This window comes from Bombyx mori, chromosome 1 (genome assembly GCF_030269925.1).
Source record: "Bombyx mori chromosome 1, ASM3026992v2".
Classification (NCBI taxonomy): Eukaryota; Metazoa; Arthropoda; class Insecta; order Lepidoptera; family Bombycidae; genus Bombyx; species Bombyx mori.
In genome coordinates, this window is record NC_085107.1 from 10,360,494 (window position 1) to 10,388,251 (window position 27,758).

At 38.1% G+C, this 27,758-nt stretch overlaps 3 protein-coding genes and 1 long non-coding RNA gene across 4 annotated transcripts; 1 reads left to right on the top strand and 3 right to left on the bottom strand.

The window, feature by feature from the left end:
• Window positions 1-8,059: 8,059 nt before the first annotated feature.
• Window positions 8,060-10,414, bottom strand: Ybp (Y-box protein). Its single transcript, NM_001043432.1, is given in 5 exon segments — window positions 8,060-8,851; window positions 8,937-9,080; window positions 9,219-9,434; window positions 9,504-9,567; window positions 10,234-10,414. Coding segments are annotated over 5 exon segments (780 nt in total). The 5' UTR covers window positions 10,337-10,414; the 3' UTR covers window positions 8,060-8,598.
• Window positions 10,415-14,538: 4,124 nt separating this feature from the next.
• On the top strand, window positions 14,539-17,279 carry LOC119628618 (uncharacterized). Its single transcript, XR_005244778.2, has 2 exons — window positions 14,539-15,032; window positions 16,458-17,279. It is a non-coding gene; the product is annotated as an uncharacterized LOC119628618 (long non-coding RNA).
• A 4,074-nt stretch (window positions 17,280-21,353) lies between these two features.
• LOC134199067 (uncharacterized) lies at window positions 21,354-22,943 on the bottom strand. The gene is made up of 2 exons (XM_062669177.1): window positions 22,296-22,943; window positions 21,354-21,516 (listed from the first exon to the last, which is right to left on the bottom strand). Exons 1-2 carry the CDS (start codon window positions 22,757-22,759, stop codon window positions 21,513-21,515), a joined length of 468 nt encoding a protein of 155 aa, XP_062525161.1. The 5' UTR covers window positions 22,760-22,943; the 3' UTR covers window positions 21,354-21,512.
• Window positions 22,944-26,943: 4,000 nt separating this feature from the next.
• LOC105842155 (uncharacterized) lies at window positions 26,944-27,393 on the bottom strand. The gene has a single exon (XM_012693465.1). The coding sequence runs from the start codon at window positions 27,391-27,393 to the stop codon at window positions 26,944-26,946; it is 450 nt and encodes a 149-aa protein (XP_012548919.1).
• Window positions 27,394-27,758: the final 365 nt, after the last annotated feature.

The following is a 27,758-nucleotide window of genomic DNA, read 5'->3' on the forward strand; positions in this document are numbered from 1 at the left end:
TTATGAAATGACGACTGGGACTTCGTGCTTAGCAACTTTCATATGTGCGTTTAAAGCAATCAAGCTATAAAATTTTAATTTACATCAAGCGAGGACACTGACTCGGCGTCCGTAGAATAGTCTTCAAAAAGCATGACAAACCCAACAAACAAATATACATAAGTGTAATAGTTGGATTACACTTATGTATATCATAGTGTGCGCGGAAACGCTAGTCAACGCCTGAGGTATGTGAGCGGCAGGGCCGGGGAGGTAGGCAAACGTCAAGCCAACTCAGTCTGCCGTCGACCACCGCGACGGGGCCAAACTTTCCTTTATGGTCCGTCACTTTCGAAATTCACAATTTTTTTGGAGATAGTACTCATAAATAGAAAGGTTTTTGCAAAATGTTAAGTTGCGGAGACTCACAGTTAACGAGATATAATTTTTTAGTTTAATAAATATTGGAAAAATCGTCAAAGTAGACGTCACAGTTGACGTTTCACGTTCCATTCACGGTAAACGTGCGAGGGAACGCGATCCCGCCCCCGTCACGTCACAGCCGGAGTCCCGCAAGGCTCCGCTCTCTCCCCGTTACTGTTTAGTTTATATATCAATGATATGCCCCGGTCTCCGGAGACCCATCTGGCGCTCTTCACCGATGACACCGCCATCTACTACTCGTGTAGGAAGAAGGCGTTGCTTCATCGGCGACTTCAGACCGCAGCTACCACCATGGGACAGTGGTTCCGGAAGTGGCGCATCGACATCAACCCCACGAAAAGCATAGCTGTGCTCTTCAAAAGGGGTCGCCCTCCGAACACCATGTTGAGCATCCCTCTCCCGACTAGGCGCGTCGACACCTCCGCCTCCGCCATTCGCCCAATCACGATGTACGACCAGCCCATTTCGTGGGCCCCGAAGGTCAAATATTTAGGCCTCACCCTCGACAGAAGGATGACATTCCGCACCCATATAAAGACGGTACGCGACGGTGCCGCCTTCATTCTAGGACGTCTCTACCCGATGATATGCAGGCGAAGTAAAATGTCCCTTAGAAATAAGGTGACTACAAAACTTGCATACGCCCCGTCATGACCTATGCAAGTGTAATGTTCGCCCACGCGGCCCGCACTCACTTAAAATCATTCCAAATCATTTAATCCCGTTTTTGCAGGATAGCCGTCGGAGCCCCGTGGTTCGTCAGGAACGTCGACCTCCATGACGACCTGGACTTAGAGTCCATCAGTAAGTATTTACAGTCGGCATCGATGCGCCATTTCGATAAAGCGGCACGACACGAGAAACCTCTCATCGTGGCCGCCGGTAACTACATTCCCGATCCCGCGGAAAGAATGGAAAGCAGTCGACGTCGCCCAAAACACGTCATCTCGGATCCTCCCGATCCACTAACGGTGCTTTTAGATACCTCAAGCACCGGTCACCGTTCTCGTCGAACCCGTCGCTTGCGACGAAGAGCTCGACGAGTAAATTAACCCTCAGACACAGCCCACTGAGTTTCTCGCCGGATCTTCTCAGTGGGTCGCGTTTCCGATCCGGTGGTAGATTTTGCGAAGCACGGCTCTTGCTAGGGTTCGTGTTAGCAACGTCGTCAGGTTTGAGCCCCGTGAGCTCACCCACTAGTTAAGGTTACGCTGGAATACCCTACCAAGCTGGTAGCCTACCAGCTTATGTAGGAAAACAAAAAAAAAAGGTAAACGTGTATTTTATTAAATATATTATATTAAAAACTAGAAATATATTTTATTATTTTAATATATTCATATAGTAAATTTGTTGTAATTAATGTGTACAGTAATTTTTGCTGTAATTAGCAATTATATTGACTTTTTTACACAGAAAATTACTAAATTTTGTTTACACTGGAACGGAACGTGAAATGACGCATTTTTTATAGCGTCTTTTTATCTGTCTGTAATAAAATATCTTTTTAAATAAGATTATATTTAAAATAGTAAAATTGCTCGTGTTTTGATAATAAAATTAGATAAATATTCGAAAAATATCGAAAACCGAATCAGACCACCCCACTTTCCACCGCTAGTGTATATAAAAAAACCGGAGGCGCGGAGGGAGCAGACCATCAAGCCGAAGCTGCGGAGCGGAGCACGAGTGACCGTGCTTGGGCACGCAAGGGCGGAAGGGATGCTCTTCCCGCAGCGCCGGAGATAAGGCGGATCCAAACTTAAGCTCCCTTCGAGTTTGACTAAATAATGCAATTTTAATCTAAAAAATTAACCATGGATATCTTCATAGCCATGAGGACCTGCGGCTTGGTGCAGTGGTAAGCTCTTAGTCTACGAGCACGAAACTTGCGATGGCTGAGCGATGGCGGCAGCGAGGCGACGCGACACGGGGCGGGCAGGTAGTGATATCTCGCGCGGGCTCGAAACAAGCTGGCGGGCAGTCGCGCTCATACAGTGTTGTGCGAATCATGACTTTACGTCGAAAAGAACTATTGGAGCCTAGTCTCCTAATGAGGGAATTATTATTACTTAGAGATGGTGCTCATTAAATAAATCAACGAAGACGCAATTGGGGATAATTTTCTACGCTTTATTACCAGCTAAGGTGTCATTTAATTAAATTTTAAATTCTTTGTTAAATTATAAATTCCTCATTATCAATTTCCATTACTAAAATAATAATTCAACACAACACTGTGTACCCGCGCAAACGACGAAACCAAACTAGTTTGTTCTCGTCGCTTCCGCGTCGCCGTCGCCCCATCATCGCTCGATCGCCCCGCTCCGCCATCGCCCGTTTCGTGCCCGTCCCTATACTGTGCAATGCTTTTGTATACATCGCCTCCCCGAATCCTGATCACGCAGGAGCTAGTCACCGTCGACGCCCTAGACACGTCTTTACGGATCCATCAGATCCAATAACCTTTGCATTAGACGCCTTCAGCTCTAACACTAGGAGCAGGCTTAGGGACCCCGGTAACCGTACTCGTCGAACTCGACAAAGAGTTCGCCGTGTAACCTAACCCATGAATCAGCTCGCTGAGTTTCTCGCCGGATCTTCTCAGCGGGTCGCGATTCCGATCCGGTAGTAGATTCATTCGCGAAGCAGCTGCTCTTGAGCTGTTAGGTCTCCTTCGGAGCGCTCGGGTAGCTGTTAGCAAATCCCACCCCTCCTGGCTGAGCCTTTGCTCGCCCACCTGTCCTGGTGAAACTGGAAAGGCCTCCGGGCCACCAGTAATCTTTCAATCATAAAAAAAAAAAAAATTATATACATCGCCGTCGCGCCGCTGCCGCCATCGCTTGGCCTTCGCAAGTTTCATGCCTGTAGACTTATAAGTCGAGGCGACGCGACACGGAGCGGGCTGGCAGCGATATCTTACGCGGGCACGAAACGAAGTTTGCGCGTTCACTGCGAAGAAGGACCCCTTTGTCATGGCGCCGCAATTCCAAGGAGTATCCCTGCAGCCTTCCGAGAGTATCGGGATACTTGGGGTCGACATTTCGAGCGATACCCAATTTCGGAGTCATTTGGAAGGCAAAGCCAAGTTGGCGTCCAAAATGCTGGGAGTACTCAACAGAGCGAAACGGTACTTCACGCCTGGACAAAGACTTTTGCTCTATAAAGCACAAGTCCGGCCTCGCGTGGAGTACTGCTCCCATCTCTGGGCCGGGGCTCCCAAATACCAGCTTCTTCCATTTGACTCCATACAGAAGAGAGCCGTTCGGATTGTCGATAATCCCATTCTCACGGATCATTTGGAGCCTCTGGGTCTGCGGAGGGACTTCGGTTCCCTCTGTATTTTGCATGTTCCATGGGGAGTGCTCTGAGGAATTGTTCGAGATGATACCAACGTCTCGTTTTTACCATCGCACCGCCCGCCACCGGAGTAGAGTTCATCCATACTACCTGGAGCCACTGCGGTCATCCACAGTGCGTTTCCAGAGATCTTTTTTGCCACGTACCATCCGGCTATGGAATGAGCTCCCCTCCACGGTGTTTCCCGAGCGCTATGACATGTCCTTCTTCAAACGAGGCTTGTGGAGTATTAAGCTGTAGGCAGCGGCTTGGCTCTGCCCCTGGCATTGCTGAAGTCCATGGGCGACGGTAACCACTCACCATCAGGTGGGCCGTATGCTCGTCTGCCTACAACAGTCGCGCTCATACAGTGTTGTGCGAATCACGAGTTTACGTCGAAAAGAACTATTGGAGCCTAGTCACCTGATGAGGGAATTATTATTATTACTTAGAGATGGTGTTCATCCAATAAATCAACGAAGACGCAATTGGGGAGAATTTTCTACGCTTTATTACGCGCTAAGGTTTCATTCAATGAAATTTTAAATTCTTTGTTAAATTATAAATTCCTCATTATCAATTTCCATTACTAAAATAATAATTGAACACAACACTGTACCCGCGCAAACGACGAAACCAAACTAGTTTGTTCTCGTCGCTTCCGCGTCGCCGTCGCCCTATCATCACCCGTACATCGCTCGATCGCCATCGCTCGGCCATCGCAAGTTTCGTGCCCGTAGACTACACCCCTCCCTGCTCGACTCAAAATAATGGACCATAATTGAAATTTTAACCCTATGTTGAAAAATAGTCCTATTCTAACCTCAAAACATTAACCGTGGATATCTTCATAACCATGGAGTTCCGCGGAGTGGAGATGGTGCAGGAGGTTCGCCGTTATTACCCTTCCTCGCGACTCAAAAATTGATGGACCCTAATCTAAATTTTAATTCTATTTTAACTAAATAGCGCTATTCTAACCTCAAAATATTAACCGTGAATATCTTCATAACCATGGGGCGGGGTGGGCATGATACAGGGGGTAAGCCCTTACCCCCTTCCTCCCCCCACTCCCCGACCTAAAAATCGACGGACCATAAAGGAAATTTTAACCGAAATTCCAATCTGCAAACATCGGAAAATCCAAAATTTACTTGTCGACGAAAACATAAAGAAAACCTAAATTGTTTTGTATCGTAAATAATAAAATATAATAAACACTTTTGAATATGCATTTTTTGTTTAAGCAGGAAATAGAAAAATACAATATTACAATTAGGTACCCATTACATTAATTCTAACATATTCTGAGATTTATCTGCACTTAATTTAAATATCGTGTGCGTCTTGTCAATCGCTCCCTCCCCCGTCTCACCTCACCACATACCTCAGGAGGTGACTAGCGGTTCCGCGCGCACTATAGCAAACGTTTGGAGAACGCCTACGTTAACCACACAAAATTTTGGAGTATCTCAAAGCGTTCAATCAGAGATTAAAGCAATGGTTGATGCGAACATGAACGTTGTGCTTTCTGCAATCTATGACTATAGTAGAGTTATTTTGTCGGTGCAGTTTGGGTCATAAAACACAGCCAGACTAGGGCGGTGAGCGTGTTGCGCGGGCGCAACGTCATTATCGATAAAAACAAATGAGTCATCGAAGGCAGTGATAGTATATATGTCGTATGTATATCGTAGTATATATGTTTGTATGTACATACAAACAAAACATTTGCTTGACCATCTGTGAATGTAAACAAAAGATGAGAAAGCTTAATAGTTTTATGAAAGAATCTTTATGCCTTTGCCGACTCAATACCAATATCCGTAAGGGGTTTCTGGGAATCTGTCATAACTGGTTCATAAAAACAAGTCACTATACCCGAAATTTACGCTATATCCAAAGTCGCTATAACCGAATGAATTTTCTAGGAAAGTATGCTTTAAATTCAAGGGACGTAAGTGTGACTTCGCTATAACCAAAAAGTCGTTATAACCGAGGTCGTTATTAATGAAACCCACTGTGACTTGTTGTATTCTAAACTTTTGTACTTATACGTTGCTTTATCAATTTTTTTCTTTCATTTTTATCACTAACCCACAAAATGACAAAACTAAATACACTATCGATAACGCTTATCGACAACAATAAAGCGCATCACTATGCCCGTCCATAAGGCTCGTGATTGGAAGAGAGAGCGAAATATTCGCTTCACCGCTCCGTCTTTTTATGACCCAAACTGCAGCGACAAAATAACTATACTATATTATAGCTGAGGTTAAAGACTACGAAAACTAGTCGGAATTGATAACATCCTTGATCTTTTACGGTTAAAATCAACAGCATGTGTAATCATAACTAATTTTAATCTACCTACGTTTAATAAATCCTACTTTCATTTTTATTACCTTGATTTTAAACTAGTGAAACCGGGTCACTGTCACTAAATGTATGAAAATCATTCAATATTTGAATCTCGTACGGTGATCGTACTACGACATAAACCTTCCTTGGATTGTCAACAACTAACAAAAAATTACAAACAATGTTGCACCATAATCGGATTAATAGTTTAAGAACGCATTAAGAATAAACATACATTCATTTATAAACATAGATAGATAAATTATGATTAATATTTATATACACATTCTAGTTAATATCAAATATCAAGTAGTACTTATTTTGTGAAAGTTATGACACCAGATCTGGTCAAATGGGGTGTAAGGAGATCGTTCCCAAAATTACTACCTACTCTAACCTAAATCAACAACAATATTCACATAATAAACTAAGCACTATTTTTAAACTATATCGTAATTTACTAAGTTTTAAATTCAAATATTTTAACACTTTTCTATAATTACCCACATTAGATTTTTATTATTGAACAACCACGCGCTATCTCTATGGTAGACTAGAGAAAATACCATTAAGTACCATGTTATTAAGTACGCCTATGTGCAGATTTGTGGGTTATATTATATGTAATAAGCAGGTTATTATAGCAATTATATTTCGCGAAACCGCAATGAAACCGTACAAAAGTTGAAGTCAATAACCTGCACTCACTCGGCTTCATCAAAGGCAATCAATCACTGCACACTCAAGGCAGCTTCAACAGATTTTTTACATTGCATTTTGGGCTTGAACGATGAAAGTAAATATGAGCAAATTTCCCATTTTAACCATATTTTAAAAAGGTTTAGTATTTTTAATGCTACCTCTTCATTTTCGTTATTAGTTCTTTTACACACAGCTAACTTAATTGAGTATTCGTTCCTAGTAGTACAATTACCTTGGCCTAGTAAAGGTTGTTTCAAGTTATAAGAAGGATAATAACAATACAGCAAACAATTTTTTAAGAAATGTTAATTTTGAATGAAATATGTTCAGCGCGCCAGGCATATTTAAAAAGCAGTTTGTTTTAAGGTAGAATGAACTCATCGTCTGAACTATGGGGACAGGTGAATATTTATTAAAAGCCCCCTAGAACTCACAGGTTTTCTTCCTCATGATATAATTCGGAATGTTGATTATTTGTAGAAAATATTTAATTCAAATTGAAAGAATAGACTTAAAATAAATTGATCAATTTTGAGATCCCATAGATTGATGCGGTTTCAAGTATATTTCAATATTTCTAAATTGCAAGGATTCGATTTCGATAACAAAATCAGTTTACTCCTAGTACATAGACTACATTCTAAGTTAATTCATAACTTACATATCTAAATAGGTCAAATGTATTACGGTATGTGCGTGGAAAGGGTTGATCCTTTGAGAGTTTAAACTGGGATATTTACTTCAAATGGTATGATAGAAAATCACTTAGTTGTGGGGATCCAGCTGTAACACCTTTTAACAAGCCTAAAAGTATTACGGCATAAATTCAGTTATCGTTTGGAAGAAATATGCCTCAAGATAACTTAGTAATTGTCCGTACAACCTTAGATTCTTTTTTTCTACAAGGCGAAAAAAAAGTTATAAATCTAGTACTACAAATGGCAGTTAAGCTCGACAGTACGATGGCAGTGCAGTGTGACAGCACATCTTGCAGTACAATAGGTAGGGGCAGGGGTTCTACTTTTCAACACGACTACACCAAGCAATAAAGTATAATATTTGTCTATGATTAATTAAAATAACAGGATTTGTGCTGGAAACATGCAAATGCGACAAGCTAATAAATTTATTTCGTAACTACAATTTACAGGAAGATTCATTCAGGAGAAATGAAAATAATCTTCTACAAATATTAACTACTACTTTATTGCTTGTTAAAAATAAAACAAAATTTTCACACAGGTATTTTATTTTTCTGAGAGTGTTTTACTTTACGTTCTAAGATTTTCAATACATAATAAAATAACATGCAACTGTAGAATTTTAATAAAATAATTTGACATATTGTAAAACACAATTTTATGGGGCATTGGAATCTGCATATCATCTCAAACTTTGTTTTATACTGCCATTGCACAACTTTAAGTGAGGTAGACTTACCTCATAACTTTATAAAATAGAGATTAGTAAAAGTTTAAAATACAATTCATAATTTAGTATACAACCAAAACATATAAATTCATCAATATATTATTTATGATAAAAATATCACATCTTTGATCCAATGATACCTATGCAGTTCCAGATTAGAGACCCCGCTCCTTACGTTCCAATACAAATAAAGAATTCGCAAAGATCTCAATGCGATACAACATCAAAAACTAACACTCATCAGTTGTACAGACAAGACAAGTTGAGGTGGAGTGTGACACAACTAGAATCAACATGCACTACATAAATGATGTGCCACACATAACGGCCTCTGGATGTCTAGGCCTGGCTCTCATTGGTAGTTGTCTCAATAGTAGTACCAACAGGTTTGTTACTTTTAGGCTTGGCCCCCTGCTGTTGGTTTGATGTTGTAGCTGAGGCATCTCCATCCTGGCCATTTTGGCGCTGAGCCTGATTTTGTCCTCCCTGCCCCGGCTGGAAATTGCGCGGACGCACTCGGCGGAACCCTCCTCTATTCATTGGGCCAGGACCTCCCCCACGGCGTCCACCGCGAAAATTGCGACGGAAAAAACTAATATCAAACAATTTTAGCATCCATAAATTTGCATTATATATTTGGACTGTTTAGTGTCAATTACAGTTAATCCTAAACTTACCTGCGCTGAGATGGTACAATGCCTCCTTCTTGACCCTCATCTCCTTGTGCACCCCCTTGGTTGGGCGGGGGTCCACGACGTCCTAATCCTCCTCTGCGTGGAGCTCCTTCACCGCCTCGTCCGCCACCTTGACGAGGGAAATATCTGGAAAAAATATTATTTTACTTTTGTTAATGAAAGGCTTAGTGTTGTAGTAGTATATACTTATGCATTCAGAATTCGGAATGATGAGCTCTAATCATTAAGTAAAAAATCAAAGTAATTAATCCAAAAATTACTCACTGGCGGTGGTAGCCACGGCGCTTGTCTGCAGCATAAGGTGAGCCTTTTACTGGCTCACCACCGGGACCAGTAACACCAGCTGCTTCAAAGCCTTTCTCCCCGGCAACCACGGCAAACTCCACCGCCTCTCCGTCGCCGACCGAGCGCACAGCCTTACGTGGGTTGTTACGGGCGATGGCAGTCTGATGCACAAACACATCTTCCTTGGTGTCATTCCTGAATATAAAAGTAAAGTGGTTATGGAGAACAAGAACAACCAAAATTTATTAAAAAATAGGAACGAACCTGTTGATGAAACCATATCCACTCTTGACGTTGAACCATTTCACAGTGCCCGATACTTTCTCAGCTAAAAACAAAAAGGGTTATTTACGTTAATTTTCTTCATACTTATAGCACGGAAATAAAAAAGGGGTAGTATTGAATTTGATCTTGTAGGGTAATCTGATATTTTTAATAAAATAGTATTGAATTGATCTTGTAGGGTAATCAGATATTTTTAATAAAATCTAGTTGATTTTAGAGTAATTCGCCATGCGCTACTGCATTTAATTAGTAAATGTTAAAATTAATTTTGTTTACCAAACAAAGTCTTATCTATTAGCATTATGTATATTTATTTATTAAGAATTCGCAGGTTTAAAACCAGTATTTTACAATTAAATCTGATTTAGTATCAAATCAGCTAAGATGAATAAAATTCACCTTGATTCAATGAAAAATTTAATGCGAATATCCGTAAAGGGGAGTAATTGGGTTTGTGTATTGATTTGTTTCCCAGTGTTACAAAATATGCAGTGATTACAAAGCATAGCCGGGGTCAATACACGACGAATTATGCAGTTAATGAAAATCTGATTATCGTGGCAACATAACATTGGTTTTTATTTTATATATTTTATTTAAAGCACCAAAGCATTGTTAAAAGAGGGGACTTAAACAAAAAAAATCGGCCATGTGCTTTTAGATACTTGAAGCCGGGATAGAAAATCTAAGATGGCGTTGCGGCACTCACCGATGACCTGCTTTTGTTTAACTGTTTTAGCTTGTTGAGCTTGAGGTTGTTGTTCTAGTTGTTGTTGGGGCTGCGGCTGCGGCGCCTTTTCGGTATCAGCCATGGTGTAATTGGCGAACGGCGATGGTGGCAAAGATGGTAAAATACTCCACGACCTCTCCTCGATGTTCACCGCTTTTCGTCGTAACAAGTGACAAACTGTGGTGTAGGGTTGTTAGATCGCATTTCTACAATTTCCCTATATTTGAAATGTCTATCCCCAAATGCAAGTTTTTTCCCTATTTTTATCTTAATTGAAAAATAGTAGATGAAACTAACAAAAATATGCAAACTGCGTTTAGTAACAAAATTTTCTTCTTAACTTTCTTCTCGTTTTTTTTATAGTAAATATCTACAGACTATAGAGAAAAGAGTTGGAAGAAATCTTATCATCAATGATTGTCTTAAGAGGTCAAGGCAGACGCGCCAGAGACGGTAGATATAGAACGGGTAGTTGTACGAGCTGGTTGGGCTTATACATCCCACTAACATCTCTTTCTATCTGATTAAAATGATAATGTTTGCCATACACGCATACATGCTATAACCCAAGAACTCTCCTGAAGCCACAATAAATAAAATATAGTGTATTAGCAATTGCTTTCTTCTCCTTATTTTCATTTCTGTTCTAAAGAGTCATCTCTTTTTTTTATTGCATCTACCCACCCGGTGTTAAGTGGTTACCGGATCCCATAGGCATCAACCACGTTAATACCAGCGCTCAGATTGAGATGTGAGTTCTTTGTGTCAGTTTTTACAGTACAACGGTCCCACCCCTCAAATCAAAACGCATTACTGCTACACGGCAGAAACAAACACGGTGATGGCACCTTCCCGTGGGGCTCACAAGACGCCCTATCACCAGTAATTGTGGATATCATAATTTATGCAGGTTTAATTTTATGCGCGGTGTTATTCAGTCACCGTGGAAGTCATTCCTGAACATTTGTCCTTATCCTTTAGGTCACGGCGACTCAATGAGAGACGACCTAGGCAGCTATATACAATTTTTTTAGTCTAAATGATGAAAATCGACTTATGTGGCAACACCGTAGTGATTGATCTAGCTTCACTATCGAAAAATGTGAAATCATTCGTTTCGATAATGTAATGTAAAATCGATATCTCATAAATTGCTTTCGCAGATTTTTTAAGACTATATTACATTTAATATAATAATTACATTAAACACTATTAGTAAAGTTATTTAATCAATACATACCCTTCAAAACTATTGCTTATGTTGTAAGCCAATATTTTTTTTACTTTTTCTTTTTTGTGTTTCTTTTTGGTTTGTTATTTGTATTAGGTGCCAAATAAAAAAATAAAAAAATTAAAAGACCACGTTATTGTATACTGACACTTTGAACCTCATCTTTAATCAATTTTATTTCGTCGATCCTACCGCTTTTTCTACAAATGTACTAGTGTAACTCAAATTAGATAGGGTTAACATGTTACGTGTAACATGTAACATGTTTTGATATCCTACAATGTTTTAATTACTTTGATTTTGAAACAAATGATTAGAAAATGAATTTGATACTCACAATTACAAGTGAATTTGTTGATGACCTTAATTGATTGGTCTAGTGCTAGTCTAATTATGTCATGTACATTTACAACACAGAAAAGTCCTACCTTGGAGCTATTGACGTTAACTGTTCTAAACACTTTATCGACAGCTAGCTAGCCTTTTAATTGTGTTTTCCATAGCCAACAAGTCCCGACGAATAGCCTATTAATCGGCTTTTTGATCGACTATGCTTATCGACTGCTAGCATATTTATTGGATTTCCTATTGCCAATGTTTATGTAGCTTATAAGGTTTAAGCTTTGGCTTTATCTATCAACGCTTTTATTTATTAATTAGTAGCTTTGTACTGTACTGTGAGTAAATCTATGTAGCTAAATTATGTTGATTTGTAATAACCATACATAATGACGCTTTAAAGTTCACAATAGCTTTGGCCTTTAAATACAACGGTTATAAACTCATCTTATATTATTCAGAGAAGGATGCTAATGCCCTAGTCGCCTTTTACGATACTGATATGATTCTATTGTAAGACAAGACGTCACAGAACATTTTATCTCATTCAATGCTATCTACTTAATTTCTCTCCAATTACTACTTATTACTTTACTTACTACTACTTACTACTTTACAAAACCAAAAAACGAGTCAGTTGACAAATAGAGGAGAAAATTCAGGAGGTTTAACTTATCAGTTTTTAGTTCACAAATTTTAACAACGGATTTTAATTAAGAGGAAATTAAAAGTTTCATCTCTGTATGAACCAAAGTAATTATTCCAATTTTAAAAATCGATTTAACTATCTTAAGGCATCACTAAAGCTATGATGTGTTGCTAGAGTAAATTGTATTTATCCTATAGTAGGTACTTTGCTTTATGCCTCAAGATTTAATTTAGGAACTTTATTAATAAATATAGATTTAGCGATATAAAACGTTATTATTATTAATAGTATTCTGTCAAAATTTAAAAAATAGCTTTCTAGTGTCTATCTAGGCGTTGCTTTGTGTAAAGTTTTGCAAAACTTATGCACGTCTATGACCAGGTGTGTTGAAAACCGTCACAGAGCAGCAGTAAACAGCCGTTACAAGACAAATGATACTCTAAGGTCTGTGTCACGATGGATAGCAGCATTCACTCTGTGACCTGTGATGTCTGAGGGCTCAGCTAGCAGGCGTTTCTGGCGGTTAATAAATAAGCTTGTAAGCATTCACCTGACAATAGAATATAGAAAAAATCTTAAAATCAGCTAGATTTTACCGTAGGATTTACAACAGTATATGTGTTTACTATTGAGCAACGGAATTAGACGGAGATTAAGTTTGTTGATCATTTTAAAGCTAGTTATTTTCCAAAATTCCATACAGAGTTACTTAACATATTACATAAATTACTAACAAGTTTACTATTTACTTTCATATGTATATTTCATTATAATTTCATAGATTTTACATCATCATACTGAAAATACCACCATAGTAGATTAATAATGCATCATCTAGCATTTCCGCCTATTTCTCACTTTTATGTTGGCAATACGAAATCATTGTAATGAGGAAATGACGCTACGCTGTTGTCCTAACAACTAGGTACCGTACCCAACCTTTTAATTTGTAGACCACGTGTCATGTTTTCATTTCGATATGAGTAAACAGCAGATTTAATCATTGCAAAAATAATTATTCAAGTTCATCAATTTTAAATGTTTCATGACTTCACATCAGATTATTTTATAAATTCATTAAGTATACATACTGAAATAAACAATGTACCTACCTAGATGAATATAAATTGACTGACACATAGATTTGTATGTAATATGGACTTACAAAATTCTTCTTTTCATTTATATAATCTAAAGGCTAGGTATATATAAAATAAAGAAACAATAAAGCTAATTTATTTATTTGCTTTAGACTATAAATGTAGTGAAGCTTATAAAAATCCTTGAGAACTTTTCATTCTATTCTTTGACCAAAAAAATTTTGGTTTACTTTTAAAAAATGTTGAGGGTCCGTTTTGGCAATGTGGTATAATAAAACGGGGTGATTAGGGACAAATTCCAATTTGATGAACAATCAAACAAGGTAGTCGTTGGTATATATCATTATATATAGCATCATTATATATAGCATTCTATATCAGGATCAAAATAATGAGTCTTGGGGGTATATTTATTATCCAATCTAAAACTGCAATTAGTATTCTATTTAAAAAAAAGTAAAAATATGTGATATTCCTATTCACCGGAAATTGGGGTTAATGGGGATGTAATCAGTGTCAATAGAGAAATTTGCTAGTGCTGGCTCTACTTGGTTTTTATTTATTTATTTAGTTGCACCAACAAAGTGATAATTATATATATATATATCTCTCTCTCTCTGGGTTAAGAGATTAGGTGTGTCGGTTATTCCATGAATTAATTTGTATAGAAATATACCACCAATTAGTTTCCTCCGGTTAAGAAGAGAGTCTAGATTAAAGTGGCGAAGTATGTCTCCATAGCTGGGTAGCTTCCTACCCAGATTGTAGTTGTAAGACAAGTTCTATAGAAACCGTTTCTGGACACTTTCAAATCGTTTTTTTTTATATCTTGTTACTTCGTAACAAAATTCTAAAATATAAAATTAATACAAAAATAATTACACCCAAACAACCAAAAATATCTAGTTGTTACAATTAATGGAACCCGCGCGCTCCAGTGATAGCTTCATAATGACCAAATAAGGTAATCGTTGGTACCGGAAATCAAATTCTTTCTGGAACATGCATAAGAAACTCTCACAACGTGGGTGCCTAGAAATTCGAAAACGAAATACAATAGCGAACAACGGATTAACTGCTTGAGAATGATTCCATTTCGCTCGATTCGAGTATTGCTGTCTCAGTACCACGGGTGGTTTCTGGAATATGGACAATAGTTTTGGGACGTGACTTGCTTCGGTTGAGCCGTTCTTTTCATATGTCTATCTCGTCTCATACGAAAGATCGAGAAGTCCGGTAAGTGCGCATCGCCACCACAGGAAGTAGGCCGTTCCGATACAAACTTAAAAAACGAATTCGCGCTGAAGTAAACAATTTCGACGCCAGAGAGTTCGCTCGACGATTATAAGTGATCCATATTTATGATTATTTGTACTCATCTTAAAAGTAGTACAAGCACTCCTACACAGGATTATACAAGAAAATTAAAAGCGAATTGCATTATTTTTCAAACCCCTTGGTAAGTTTATTATAATTAATTCCAATAGGTTTGGTTGCTATTTACTAATTTTTCGTGTCTGGATTGATTCGATTACTATTCAACAAGTAATTTCTTCAACCTTTTAATAGTGTAAAAAATTATTGGCTATATACTCGTATATTTAATAGTGGTTTAACAACGTAATAAAATGTGACAGCGGGTATCTTAAAATTAGTAAAAAATAACTTTATCGATTTAATCATTCCGATAAGTTTTAAATATGTTTCACCGCGGTATTTTTCTTCATTAGAATTCTATTATTATATTAATTTAGTACAAATTAGTCCTGCCTCCACAAAAAACCAGAGGATATAATAAAATGGCCGCGATAATTAATTCCCATTGTGTATTCCGCGCGTGTGTTGTTAACATGGGTGGCTTGTGAGTATCTAAATAGAACTTATTATTCTAAAATATTTATTTTGTTAAAGTTTTATAAACAACTAGCTGACCCGGCAGACTTCGTAATGCCTCAATCGATAAATAAAAACCTAAACTTTTGTATAAAATAAACTTAAAACAAACAAAAGGATTCCATCTGACGGGGTACACATCAAAGGAAAAACAAAATTGTTATTTTTATTTAATTCCGAACATTTTCATATTTATGTACCTTTTAAACCTTCTCTGGACTTCCACAAATAATTCAAGACCAAAATTAGCCAAATCGGTCCAGACGTTCTCGAGCTTAGCGAGACTTACGAACAGTAATTCATTTATATATAATATATAGACGAAATTCAATACATACATACTTGAAAATAATAAGCTATTGGTTTTTGTAGTCAATATTATATTAAAAATTGCGACCGAAAAATTGTATGCAATATTTTTCATGTGAAATTATACACTCGTAGTATTGTAATTGAAATGTTTGCAGTGATACACATCTTAATTTCGTTTAAGTTTTAAAGCCAATTGTATAATAGTTAGAATTTTATACTTAAACTATAATATAATGTAATATAATGTTCATGTTAATATAATGTAACTCAAACACATAGGTGGGATTTATTTACTAGATTAGCGTGATGCTATGATTTCTCGATGTACCGGCGAAATAAATATCAAAGGTAATTGCTTCACTCAATATATTTATTGAGTGAAGCAATTATTGATAACTACCTGTATTTAGTATAAGTTTAAATGTAATCTTTACTTTTCTACCTCATAGCGTAGTGGAATAGTGATCGTCCGGAATATAAACAGTTGGGGTTTGATTCTGGGTGGGGTAATTAAATTTAAACACTTGATTTTTTTTTAATTATATTTCGTCCGGACCTAATTGTCCACTCCATTGCGCGTAATTTTTTATTTCTTCGCGAAAGATGCCCTCTCCTGGTCTCACCTAATGCCTGGGTGTTGGATCTTTCGCGCTTCATGTGTTGATTCGACGCGTTCCAGGAAACTGGGAATCTTCCGTATGGATAGAAAAGTACGGGCTGCACGTATAGGTACGGGTCGTTGACCATCACGCACCACCTCCGAGCACCCCGTCAGGCAGCGGAACCTTAATCAGAGACGAACCCCACGCGTCACGGATCAAAGAGTCCTGAGTTAAGTACCCAGAGCACACAGGTTTTTTGAAGACCAGAGAACTTCCCTGTGCCGCGAATCCGCTCCCCGCGAGTCATCAATAGTGTATTTCTTTTTTTTTTTATTAAATTAATAAGGTTTTTTTATATATTTAATGAATCAAAACTTTTTTTGTTATAATAATTGTATTTTTGTATTTGATTTAGATTTGTATCCGCCGTCACGCGGACATAACAACTTCATAATAAGGATTCCACACAATGCAGCATTATTCTAAGGTACTGCGTACGAGAGCATTATAAGTTGTGAAATTAACAACAAATTTTGATTTTCCGAATAAAATAGAAATTAATAAATAAATAAAAGGTTATGCCAATTAAATCTAAATATCCCTATATTATTATGCGTAAGTCATAAGAATCAAGTGAATGCCCCTGGACAAATACTCTGAACAAATATTAATATATTTTATTATGTATTTTTCTGCTTCTTCACTTAGACATTTATGTCCACCTTGAGATTTCATTGTTCTTGTTACAACTTGTAAAATCCGACTTACTTGTATTAAATTGCTTAGCTATTTCAACTAACGGCTTATTCCCAATTTCCTAGGCTTCTGTTGCTGTTTTTAATATTATGGGATATATCAATTTTGATACGTACACGCGAGGCATATCAAAAAATAGAAAATAACACGTAAGTGATAATATAAATATTTGCCAAACAATAAAATAAAATTGAATTAATAATTAAGTAAAAGTTCTAGACAAAAACATCATTAATAAACCAGATTTTTACCAACACATTTAAATAAGATTGGTACAACTACATAGACAGCCCTAGTAAACCTGTATCTATTTATACTTAACTCGTTCCCATTCAACGTATTCTTATCCCAATTGACTCCTTTATCGTTGTTGTTTGTACCTGAGACGTCCTTATTCACACCAAAACAACAGATTTTTACATGTATTTCTATATTATCAAAAACATTATAACCAATAGCAACTGAGACTTACCTTTAATATATACGATGGTCCAAACGTTTTATAACGTTTATAAATCACAGTCGTCTTCTATTGTTATCAAATAAATAAAAGAGCAAAGTTTCTAGCACTAAAATTATTACCACCACAAGAAGGTCATTTGAAATGCAATTTTTTTAAAGCTATTGTCATCCATATTCAGAGTTGCTTTGTGAACTTTCAACATTCTACATTACACTACTAAAAATTGAAGATTTTACAACGATTAAAAAAATAATATTAAGCGTCGAAAGATTTCTTGGTTTTTCCCCGTTCGCCTCTCAATCCCTAATCACCCCTATTTTTCGGTACCTACTATATTTCGTATCTGAGGCTTTTGGCGTATTTTTTACTTCAAGTAACAACAGATGTCGCTATTTGTAAATTTGAAGCTTTCACTAAACTTTATAGAGTGGCTTTGTTGCGAGATTTGTCATAATAGGGTTTCATCCACCTTCAGTTAATCCTACACTGATATGTAGCTAAATTACTTTAAAAATTTAACTGATTCTTAGTGATTGGTAGTTAGCGTTCGTCTGAGTAAAATCGCTTAGGTATCCAAATGCCCAACGTGAGAGCATTGTGGCAGAACGTGACAGAGTGACCTGTTGAAGGTTTTAATGGGTACAATTCATTTAATTAGAAATTCTTGGTTTTAACTTTTAAATAAATTGACTGTGTAATCCTGCATTAAAAATAAATCTTGTACGTTACTGCTATGTGTTTTCCTTTCACAAACTTGTCCATGACATATATGTATTGTATTTAAGCTGTTTATTAAATTATATTTCGAGCTGCTTAAATGGACGTATCTGTTAATTTATGCTAAATTACCTATTTATCATTATTGAAATATTTCATTATTGACAATAGCTAACCGAAGCTCAGATTTTTGGGACTGAATGCGGAAATTGCAATTTTTAACATCAGACAAAATAAATATGTAAAACTTCTGTATGTACATCTATAATTAAAATTACTTTCACGACTGTGGCGCTTGTGACAACGAAAACTGGAAAGTATTCGGAAGGCCGGAAATTCTTAAATGAAAATATATTAATAAACACGAGATCAAACCATAATATATGTTTTTCTGAGTTAATAAAGTGTACTTATACATTTCTTTAAAGATGTTTACAAACACAAGAAAATCGATCGGAAAAATAGGTAGATTGAAATCTTCATTTTCTGTTCATAGGTTTTCCACTGCATCCTCTTTCCATTTTCTAATTCTTACGCGGCCATTCTCTCAATTGCGAAGATTTACCAGCGTTATAATAATATAATCAACATGTCGTATTCCTTTTTGGAAACGATTGTTCTGTATCCTGCAATAGGGGCATTACTTACCTACTTTTGTTAAGGACAAGTAGGAGTTTTTAAATAGTAATTTTTTCATCATAGTCGGTGTGTTATTTTTACTATTGATATTTATTATTATTAAATTAGTCATGAACTGTGTAAAGCTAAAGGTGAGGGTAGGATGGCAGTTCTCATTCATTTGTGATTTCAATTGAAATTCAATATTAAAATGTTCAATGTTCAACTCTCAAAGTATCCAGTGTAGGTTTGTATTATTTATAACTGCGCTACTGGAAGCATACCATCAATGATCGGCCCGCGGACATCCGCTGATGGACATAGCTTATGTACGAGACAAGAAACTCGGATTCAAATTATCATTTACATTTAATATAGATGCAGTACATATCCGACCGCTAACAAACTCTGACTCTATATTACAGTTGTGTTGGTCACTAACGGCTAGATCAACGAGGTGACTAAAACCATTAGATGACGAGAGCGAGCTCATGAACACACCATGCTGCTGTCCATTCTGATAGAACAGAATTTGTTTAAAAATAAGTAAAGAGATTTTTGTTATTCAAAGTTTATAATCACTACCAACTAAACTAGTAGGCGTTGTTTTGCTCTAAAGCGCACTACAATCTTCCCTATTCAGTCGCGAGCTATGTATTTTGGTTGGAAGAGTGTCTTTCCGTCTACCCATTTACATCTAAAAAGAAAGGGAGGTAATTAGGTAAAGTTACTAATACCAGAATACATAGATACCCGAATATCAAATAATGACTGTTTCGTTTTGGCTTCGAGCTAAGTTTTCTTCTTTTGAAAATATTCTTTCCTTGATAATGGGTAAACGTGGCCGGCGCATTTATCTATGCAAATATGTATACAGAAATAATGACGCACGTTATATTTTCTTAGAATAAATACTTTCTCGTACTTAAACGTCGATTGTAGTCGAGTTGTCCGTTGACCAATTGGTCCGTTGATACATAAAATCAACGAACACACTGTTGCATTTATTAAGTCATGTATACCTACGTGGCGTTGCCCGGGTTAAGTCATTTACCATGATACTAAATATCCTATGTGTTAATTAACATACTAAGATTTTAATCCAAATCCGTCAAACCATTTTTGGGTGATTAAGTAAGACGTATCGAAATAAATTCATCATCAGGCTGTATCTCTTCATTGTCGAATGTAGGCTTCTCTCAAAGTCCCCCACAACGAACGGTCCGCTATCCGCATTTTCCGCATATATTCTTTTCTACGAGCCAGGGGGACGTCCAACGCTGCACTTAACGCTACGTGGTCTCCAGTCCAGGCCGCGTCTGCTCGATCGGCCATCAGTGTGCTTAGTGCGAGTTTTTAACGTTCTCTATAGTGTAAAAGTTAGCTCATATTTGTATGGAATGGGATTGTTTGCCTACGTTTGCCGTTAGGGGCGCTGATCCAACTGCAGATAAAATTGTGTTAACTTTTACGCTATCGAGAACGTTAAAAAACTCGCACTAAGCACACAGTTCTGCGACACGTACCTACGCCCAGCCCATGCATCCTTAACTTCCTAATCTTAAGGCTATATCGGTTACTTTAGTATTTCGACACATTTATAATATTAGTATAGATAAATGTGTTTCTAACGATTAGATGTTTGCACATACATACAAGCACTATGTCAATAAAATTTATCTCTTATTTTCTGAACCTTGGTTATTAGAATTTTCGGGAGAAACTTAAATAAATTTAATGATCGATAATGAGATCAAAGTTCCACTTGAGCAATTGACATTGAATAACAAATCTTGTGTAAATATGATAACAATATCGGAAGATAAGTTTTTTTTTTAAATAAATAATGGGTAATTTAATGAAAAAAACGAAGAAGTTATCAATCCTATGTCAACTCATTAGATAATAATTAAGAACAATGATTATTAAACAACGTAAATTACATCAATTGACTAACTGTTGAAAATTCTTAATCTACGTATTAAAATAGATGCCGTCATTTTTTGGTATTTTTGAATTAGTTTATCGTAATCTGATCCAGATCCTCCAGAATCTGATTCGAAGAGTCGAATGAGTCATTCATTTGGAGAAAAATGCTAATGTAAAGCTCAGAAATAAATTTCGTTGTTTGCATATTGTATTGTAAACAAGCTGTTACCTGCGGTTTCATACGCGTGGTCAATAAAAAGTGTAGGTACTTTTTAAAAGTGACAATCTACAATAAAAAATTTACAAGTTACTTAATTTCGACGTGGAATCAGGACAAGAAAACATGCTTTTAAATTTATAATACAAAAATAGTATGGATTTTACTGTTACAGTGTTCGCTTCTGTTACTGGTAGGTATAGAAGAATAAAGTTACTGAATTCAGAATTCTAATTTTACTGGGGTTGTAATGCAATAAATAATATTACATTATTATTATTTTGGATATATTTCGAGCACCTCAGAAAGGCCCTAACTATTTCTTCTTCTTCTTCTCCATCGCTCCCTCATTGCTGAGGATCGTGACTCCATTTTAGCTTGTCGACTGTCAGCCTTCATCGGTTCCGGTCAGTTGCCTGGTGTAGTGCAGCGCTAACTATTTGCGTCATAAAAAAATTCAAGATTACAATTATTATTGTACATCAAAACGCTGTACAACGTCAGCCCGGCCCGACCCGCCTGCTGTGAAGTGGTTACCGAGGCCCAGGGATGTGTCAATTTAATTGCCATCACTCACATTGAGACGTGAAGACTTAATCTCATTTGTATTGTATTGTATAACGGTTATCCAGCCCTACAAACCGGAACGCATTACAGCATCGCGGCATAAACAGGCAGGGCGGTGGTACTCACCCGTGCGGGCTCACGTGACGCCCTACCACCGGTTAAATTTGAAACTGATGACGTACTTTGATTGTTGTAATGTATTGTAAGCGTGGATTTTATTGCTATTTAGTAAATTAATTGATGGTATGAAACAGGAATTCGAAGTCTCATTTGTACCTTCTTATTGTATGAGGACTTCAAGCTAAACTTTAAACGTGATTCAGGTGATAAAGTAAATAAGTATAAGATGTCGAATTAAATCAAAACAGTGGTTAGAAATACTTAAATTTCACCAAGATACCTTAAAACTGCATTTTACATTTTCATCAAAAGATTAAGCCTGCATTACCAAAAAAGTGAATTATTATTATACATCATATCATTATAATTAAGGGACAACTTTAATTTGAATAAACGAATAAACTAAACTAAACATATAAAGTTTTCGCAATTATAATTGCAAAATAATGCAGCTAATAACTTCGCTATAACGCAGGTGCACATGTCGGAAAATTGTGTACAAGTACAACAATATAAATAAATTGGTACCTATGATTCTTCTTCTTAATCGAATACTTCATTGCTGAAGGTCGTGTCCCTGAAAGCCCTTCGTGGCTCTTTGTACCGTCAGCTTCCATTTGCTTCGGTTTTCGGCTTCTCTCAGGGCGTTCGCAACAGAGAGTCCAGTGAGCGCAGTTATCTGATCCGACCAACGCTTCTATTTTTTTCCGCTCTGTTGTTCGAGCCGTCCACGAATCTGCACCATAGAGGAAAATCGAGAAAACCAACGTCCGGACTAGTCTCATCTTGGTAGCATTGGAGACTTTTCTGTCCTGCCAAATACGTGTAAGCTTGCTCATCGCAGCTTTGGCCATTTGAGTCCTTCTCTTGATCTCCCGTTTGCTTCCTCCCTGGTCAGTAAGTAGAGATCCGAGGTAAATAAACTCTCCAACAAATTCTACGTTCGAGAGTTCGCCTGTCCTAATGAGTTGACTAGCCCTATCAATAACCATGATTACCTATACGTAATTACTGCATGCTTATTGATTAAACAACAAATGAATACTATAGAACATTTTAATCTGTACTGTTTACTGTTATCAATTTCGTAATCTACTTTTATCCTTCTAAGGAATTTAAAGATAGTGATAATTAATTCAGAGGGGGGCCTTCTAGGATTTCGTACGTTACTGACCAAAAAATGTTTGAATATATGTTTCCTGAAAAGACAAATACATAATACCTCTTTTTTATCGTTTGACATTTATGTTAAGTTTGCCGATCTATCTATCTATCTCTTAGGTTTATGGAAGTTTTCGGATAATTATATTAATTATTTGCTCATATTTCATAGTGGCAACTCAATTATCTGTCAATTGATTTTTCTCCTGGGTACGTTTTGTCGAAAATTATTATGAAACTTGTAAAACGTATTGATGACGCCGAATGACTGGTGTATAATCTATGACTGGGCCTTCATAACATCATTATCGTATTTATCATATCTATTAACGGTTCGGAGCGACGAATAGTTATTTGTTCCCATAACGTTCACGTGCTAACCATTTGGTCACAATCTAAGTTCAAAAATGTTGTGTTTCAAATAATAATATTACGAAGTAATGTAATGAAAATATGAACCCTTCGAATAATACTAAACCTGATTTTTATACAGCAATCTAACATTCTCGGGACCCTCATAGGGTATCACCTATGTCGTAAGAAGTAAGGGCGTCAAGCAGTTGCACCTAGTTGCCACTCGCGCTATTGTGACTTTTGTTTTATGTAGCTTCTGAGTCCATCTAACATAAATGTACCATTTAGATATATTAAGATTTTAAAGCCCACTGAGTTTCTCGCCAGATCTTCTCAGTGGGTCGCGTTTCCGATCCGGTGGTAGATTCTGCGAAGCACTGTTCTTGCCAGGGTCAGTGTTAGCAACACTCCGGTTTGAGCCCCGTGAGATCACATACACGTTAGGGCGAAGCTGAAATAGCCTCTCAAAGCTATCAGCATAGGTAGAAAAAAATTATTTAAGATAGGTTTTTACTGTCGTTTGGTATTGCTATTGATAACATGCACCGAGCAGAATCTATCACTTATTGCCGTCGTGCGCTGTTCTACAGAGTATTATCTTATTTTGAATTTGTATATATATTATTAAACTGGATGGGAGAAGCTAAATAATATTTAGTAAATACCAACTTCAATGAAGCGTATTGGAAGACGAAGAGCAGCGAATGAAGGTCGGATGTTTATTCCTTGAGTAATGATGGTAGTGCTTATTGTAAGCATACACGGATCGGTATCACCGTCCTGGGCATTTCTAGTGCACTTCTACTACTGTGTTCCCGTCTGATGTACCTAATGGGTAGCGGTTAATTCAATTAGCCATTCGAATTTCGGCCTAATGTCACAAAATAGATGTTGGATTTCACATTGTTAACGAACTTTCAGATTTGATTATAAAGAAAGAAGTTGGAAAGTTGAGATATAAAAATTAGTATTTGTTCTCATATGTGTGTTTTTGTGAGCACTGTTATGATGTTGGGTGCGTAAGTAATTTCTCTTGGACATTTTAATTGAAATTGATCTTTATTTTATAAATATGAGCTATATCTGTAATGACAATATATGTAATTTGGGAATTTTCAGGTGCCTTATGTGGTATTGTAGATACGTAATAACAAGTAGACCTTGTTTCTCAAATAAGTACATCAAAGAATCCAATCCAGAAATCAACCAACGGAGATTAGCGTACACAAACGCACTAAATAATATTCATTCATCAAAAATTTTATCTTTAGATAATTTGAGTCACTGATTATATTTTCAGTGTAATTTTGTTATGGGGACTGTATAGACACAACGACATGTGAATATCACATCGAGTCAGTCATTTAATGGTGTTCAAGAACTACTAGTTCATGAATGACGTCATGACTTGATAATAACTATGGTATTTGTTAGATAAATAATATTCAAAGATTAATTATTATGCTATAAAGCGCTGATCATTTCATATTGCGATTTGGCCTACATGAAAAGTACCGACTTAAAATTGGTGAATCTGCCTGCGTGTGTCAGACTTTGCTTAGGAATAATAGCTATGAAATAATAGCTTCGCGGCAGAAATAGGCAGACGGTGATCTAAAACTTCACGGGCTTACAACAGGACTAACACCAAAGCTTAAAATAGTGATTTTATAGGTAATAAATAAAATTAAGTAGGAAACAAACTAAGACAATAAATAAGTAATAGTCTACGAAAAGGCTACATTAGTTAATCAATGTTCTTAATAATAGCGATAGATAAGATATATAATCGTATACAGGATAAAACCTACTGTCCCATTGTAAGGTCTCTTGGCCCGAGAGTAAATGAAAAGCCAATAAAGGATTATTTGTCTATCAGGGAAATTAAAATCACAGGTTACGTACGACCTTACAAAACAAAATATACGCTCGAGATCAATGAATCCGGGTCACTTAAAAAAACCTATAAATCTCAGAAACTAAGAATGCTAGCTTAATGAAATAAATTGTGTTTATTAGACAATTATATACTTCTTAAATTATGGTATTACTAGACTAAACATCTTAGTTACTGCAAGGTTATGTCATAAAAAAAAAAACAAATTTGAAAAAGAGAGATTTTAGAAGATGGAACTACGAAATTACTGTATTTGATTTTGCTTTTGTTTCTAATACATATTTCATTTAAGTGGGTATATAAACCATATTGATAGTGTTCAATATTTATTATTCAAGCTATAGTCATGTCGCTTACAACTGAAGAATGCATCAGAATCCTCACAATGCTGGAAACCGGCCGGAGTCAGCGCGATACAGCCAGGACTGTTGGTGTGTCGCTGTCAACAGTACAAAGAATTCTCCGACGTTACGAGGAAACTGGCTCTAACCTACGTAGACCAGGAACAGGCAGTACTAGGTGTACCACAGCACGAGAAGATCGATACTTGGTGAACACCATTCTTCGTAATCGCTTTCTTACAGGAACTGAACTCACAAATCAGTTTCAACGCCTCGGAGGAAGTAACCCAAGCGCAAGGACAGTAAGACGACGACTTGCTGAAGCTAAATTGAAACCACTTAGACCTGCAAATGGCCCTAAACTGGAGCGTGGTGATCGTATTTCAAGACTAATTTATGCCCAAAACCATTTAAATAGGACTATTGAAGATTGGTCGAAAATTATGTTCTTCGACGAATCAAAATTTATGCTCTACAAGCACGACGGAAGACACAAAGTGTATATAAGACCAGAGGAAAGATTCAAGCAAGCATGTATAGAAGAAAAAGTAGCTTATCTTTTTTATTTTTTTAACGCTGGGGAATCCATTTACGGATACCCGGTCGAGGGGGGTAACAGACCGGGTTCTGTCGGACTCCGGCGCCTTCTGAGAGGAAGAAGGGGAGAAGAGAAGGGCCGAGGTCCTTCGCTTCCCCCAATTTCTCACAGGAGACTACGCCTTGAAAAAGGCGCGCGAAGCACTTGCCCCACAGAACCGACTAATGACTAAGCCCCATTGAGCTCCACCACACCGACTACACGAAACTTACGATACCGCGGTACGCGCCAAAAGTCTCGCCTTAGTCGGTACCCGTACTAATGGTAGGACGGGATCTCATCCCCGGGAAAATCCCGAAGGACGTCGTTTCGGGAGACACTCCGTGAGCAGCGCACAGGAGCCACCTTGCACCGCTTCATCACCGGATCAACAGTCGAGTGCCGGGCACCCCCGTAGCTGGCACTCGATAGTCCCTACGGGGGCTGAGCGGCGGTCTCTCGCACGCGCTGTCCATCCCGCCTTCTGCGCTGAGGAGCCAAAGAGGGATTTCATTCCCTTTCGCGCTCCTCAGCCTCACGAAACGCCATGACCAAGTCACAGAACCGGCCATGGCCTGCCACGAACTCCAGTCCTCTACCATACGGGCGACGACAGCCCGCAAAGAGAGGTCCTGCCCCAGCACCGCGACGAGGTTTCGCCGCGTGCGTCATCGTCCGGGTGCCCGCACTGGTGGCAGCCCGAATGTGGCTCCCTTCCGCAGACACTCCACAAATACCTCCCGAAGCAAACATGCCCCGAAAGGACCTGGGTGAGGCGAAAGGAGAGCACGCCGCGTCGCCGGTCCGACCATGCCTCCAGAAAGGCACCAGTGCCTCGAGCGTGCGCTAACGAGTAGCCGAAGTTCGGCCGAGCTCCTCCAGCAAGCGCTCTCTCCATTTGGCATACGCCATACTACGCACAGCATGCCTCCACCGATCGACAGCTGACATGCCGGGTGTCCGTTCCCGAGTCGAGGACTGTGTTCTCCGTCGGTATGTCGCGGCTAAGATTTCAGCTTCGAGGTCCCACGGAAAGGATCCGGCGAGGGCACAGGCCACATCCTGAGAGATGGTGCGGTACCCCCTGATGACCCTCACAGCGAGCGCCCGCTGAGCTCTGAGCAGCAGAGCCGGGCTTCGCGCGGTAAGTGCGGGCGACCACACGGGAGCACCGTACAGGGCCATACTGCGCACCACCCCCAGGTACAGTCGCCGGATACCGGCGCTGCATCCACCGATATTGGGAAGAAGACGGGTCAGCGCACCCGCCGTCCCCATCAGCCTCGGAACCAGCATTTTAAAATAGTGGTCGAATCTCCATTTGTTGTCTAGCACAAGGCCCAAATACTTGAGCTTCGGCTGGACAGCAATGGTGATACCCCCGATTACGAGATTCGCGCCTTGAGGGGTCCCTCCCGAGCCGAGTGGGTAGGCACACTGCTTCGGATTTATGGAGGGCCACCTCGAGGCCGAGTCTTTTTATTCGACTCACAATGAACACGTTGGGCCATTTATGGTAAATTTTGGTGAAGGTGCTATTTTTATGCATGACAATTCCCGACCTCATACAGGTTTCATTGTGAATGATTACCTACAAGATATGAACATTACTCGCATGGAGTGGCCACCACGCAGCCCGGATATCAACCCGATCGAGCATG

Excerpts from the sequence above, each read along its gene's own strand:
- LOC134199067 (XM_062669177.1), bottom strand. The coding sequence starts at position 22,759 with ATGGTTATTGATAGGGCTAGTCAACTCATTAGGACAGGCGAACTCTCG.
- LOC105842155 (XM_012693465.1), bottom strand. The coding sequence starts at position 27,393 with ATGCTGGTTCCGAGGCTGATGGGGACGGCGGGTGCGCTGACCCGTCTT.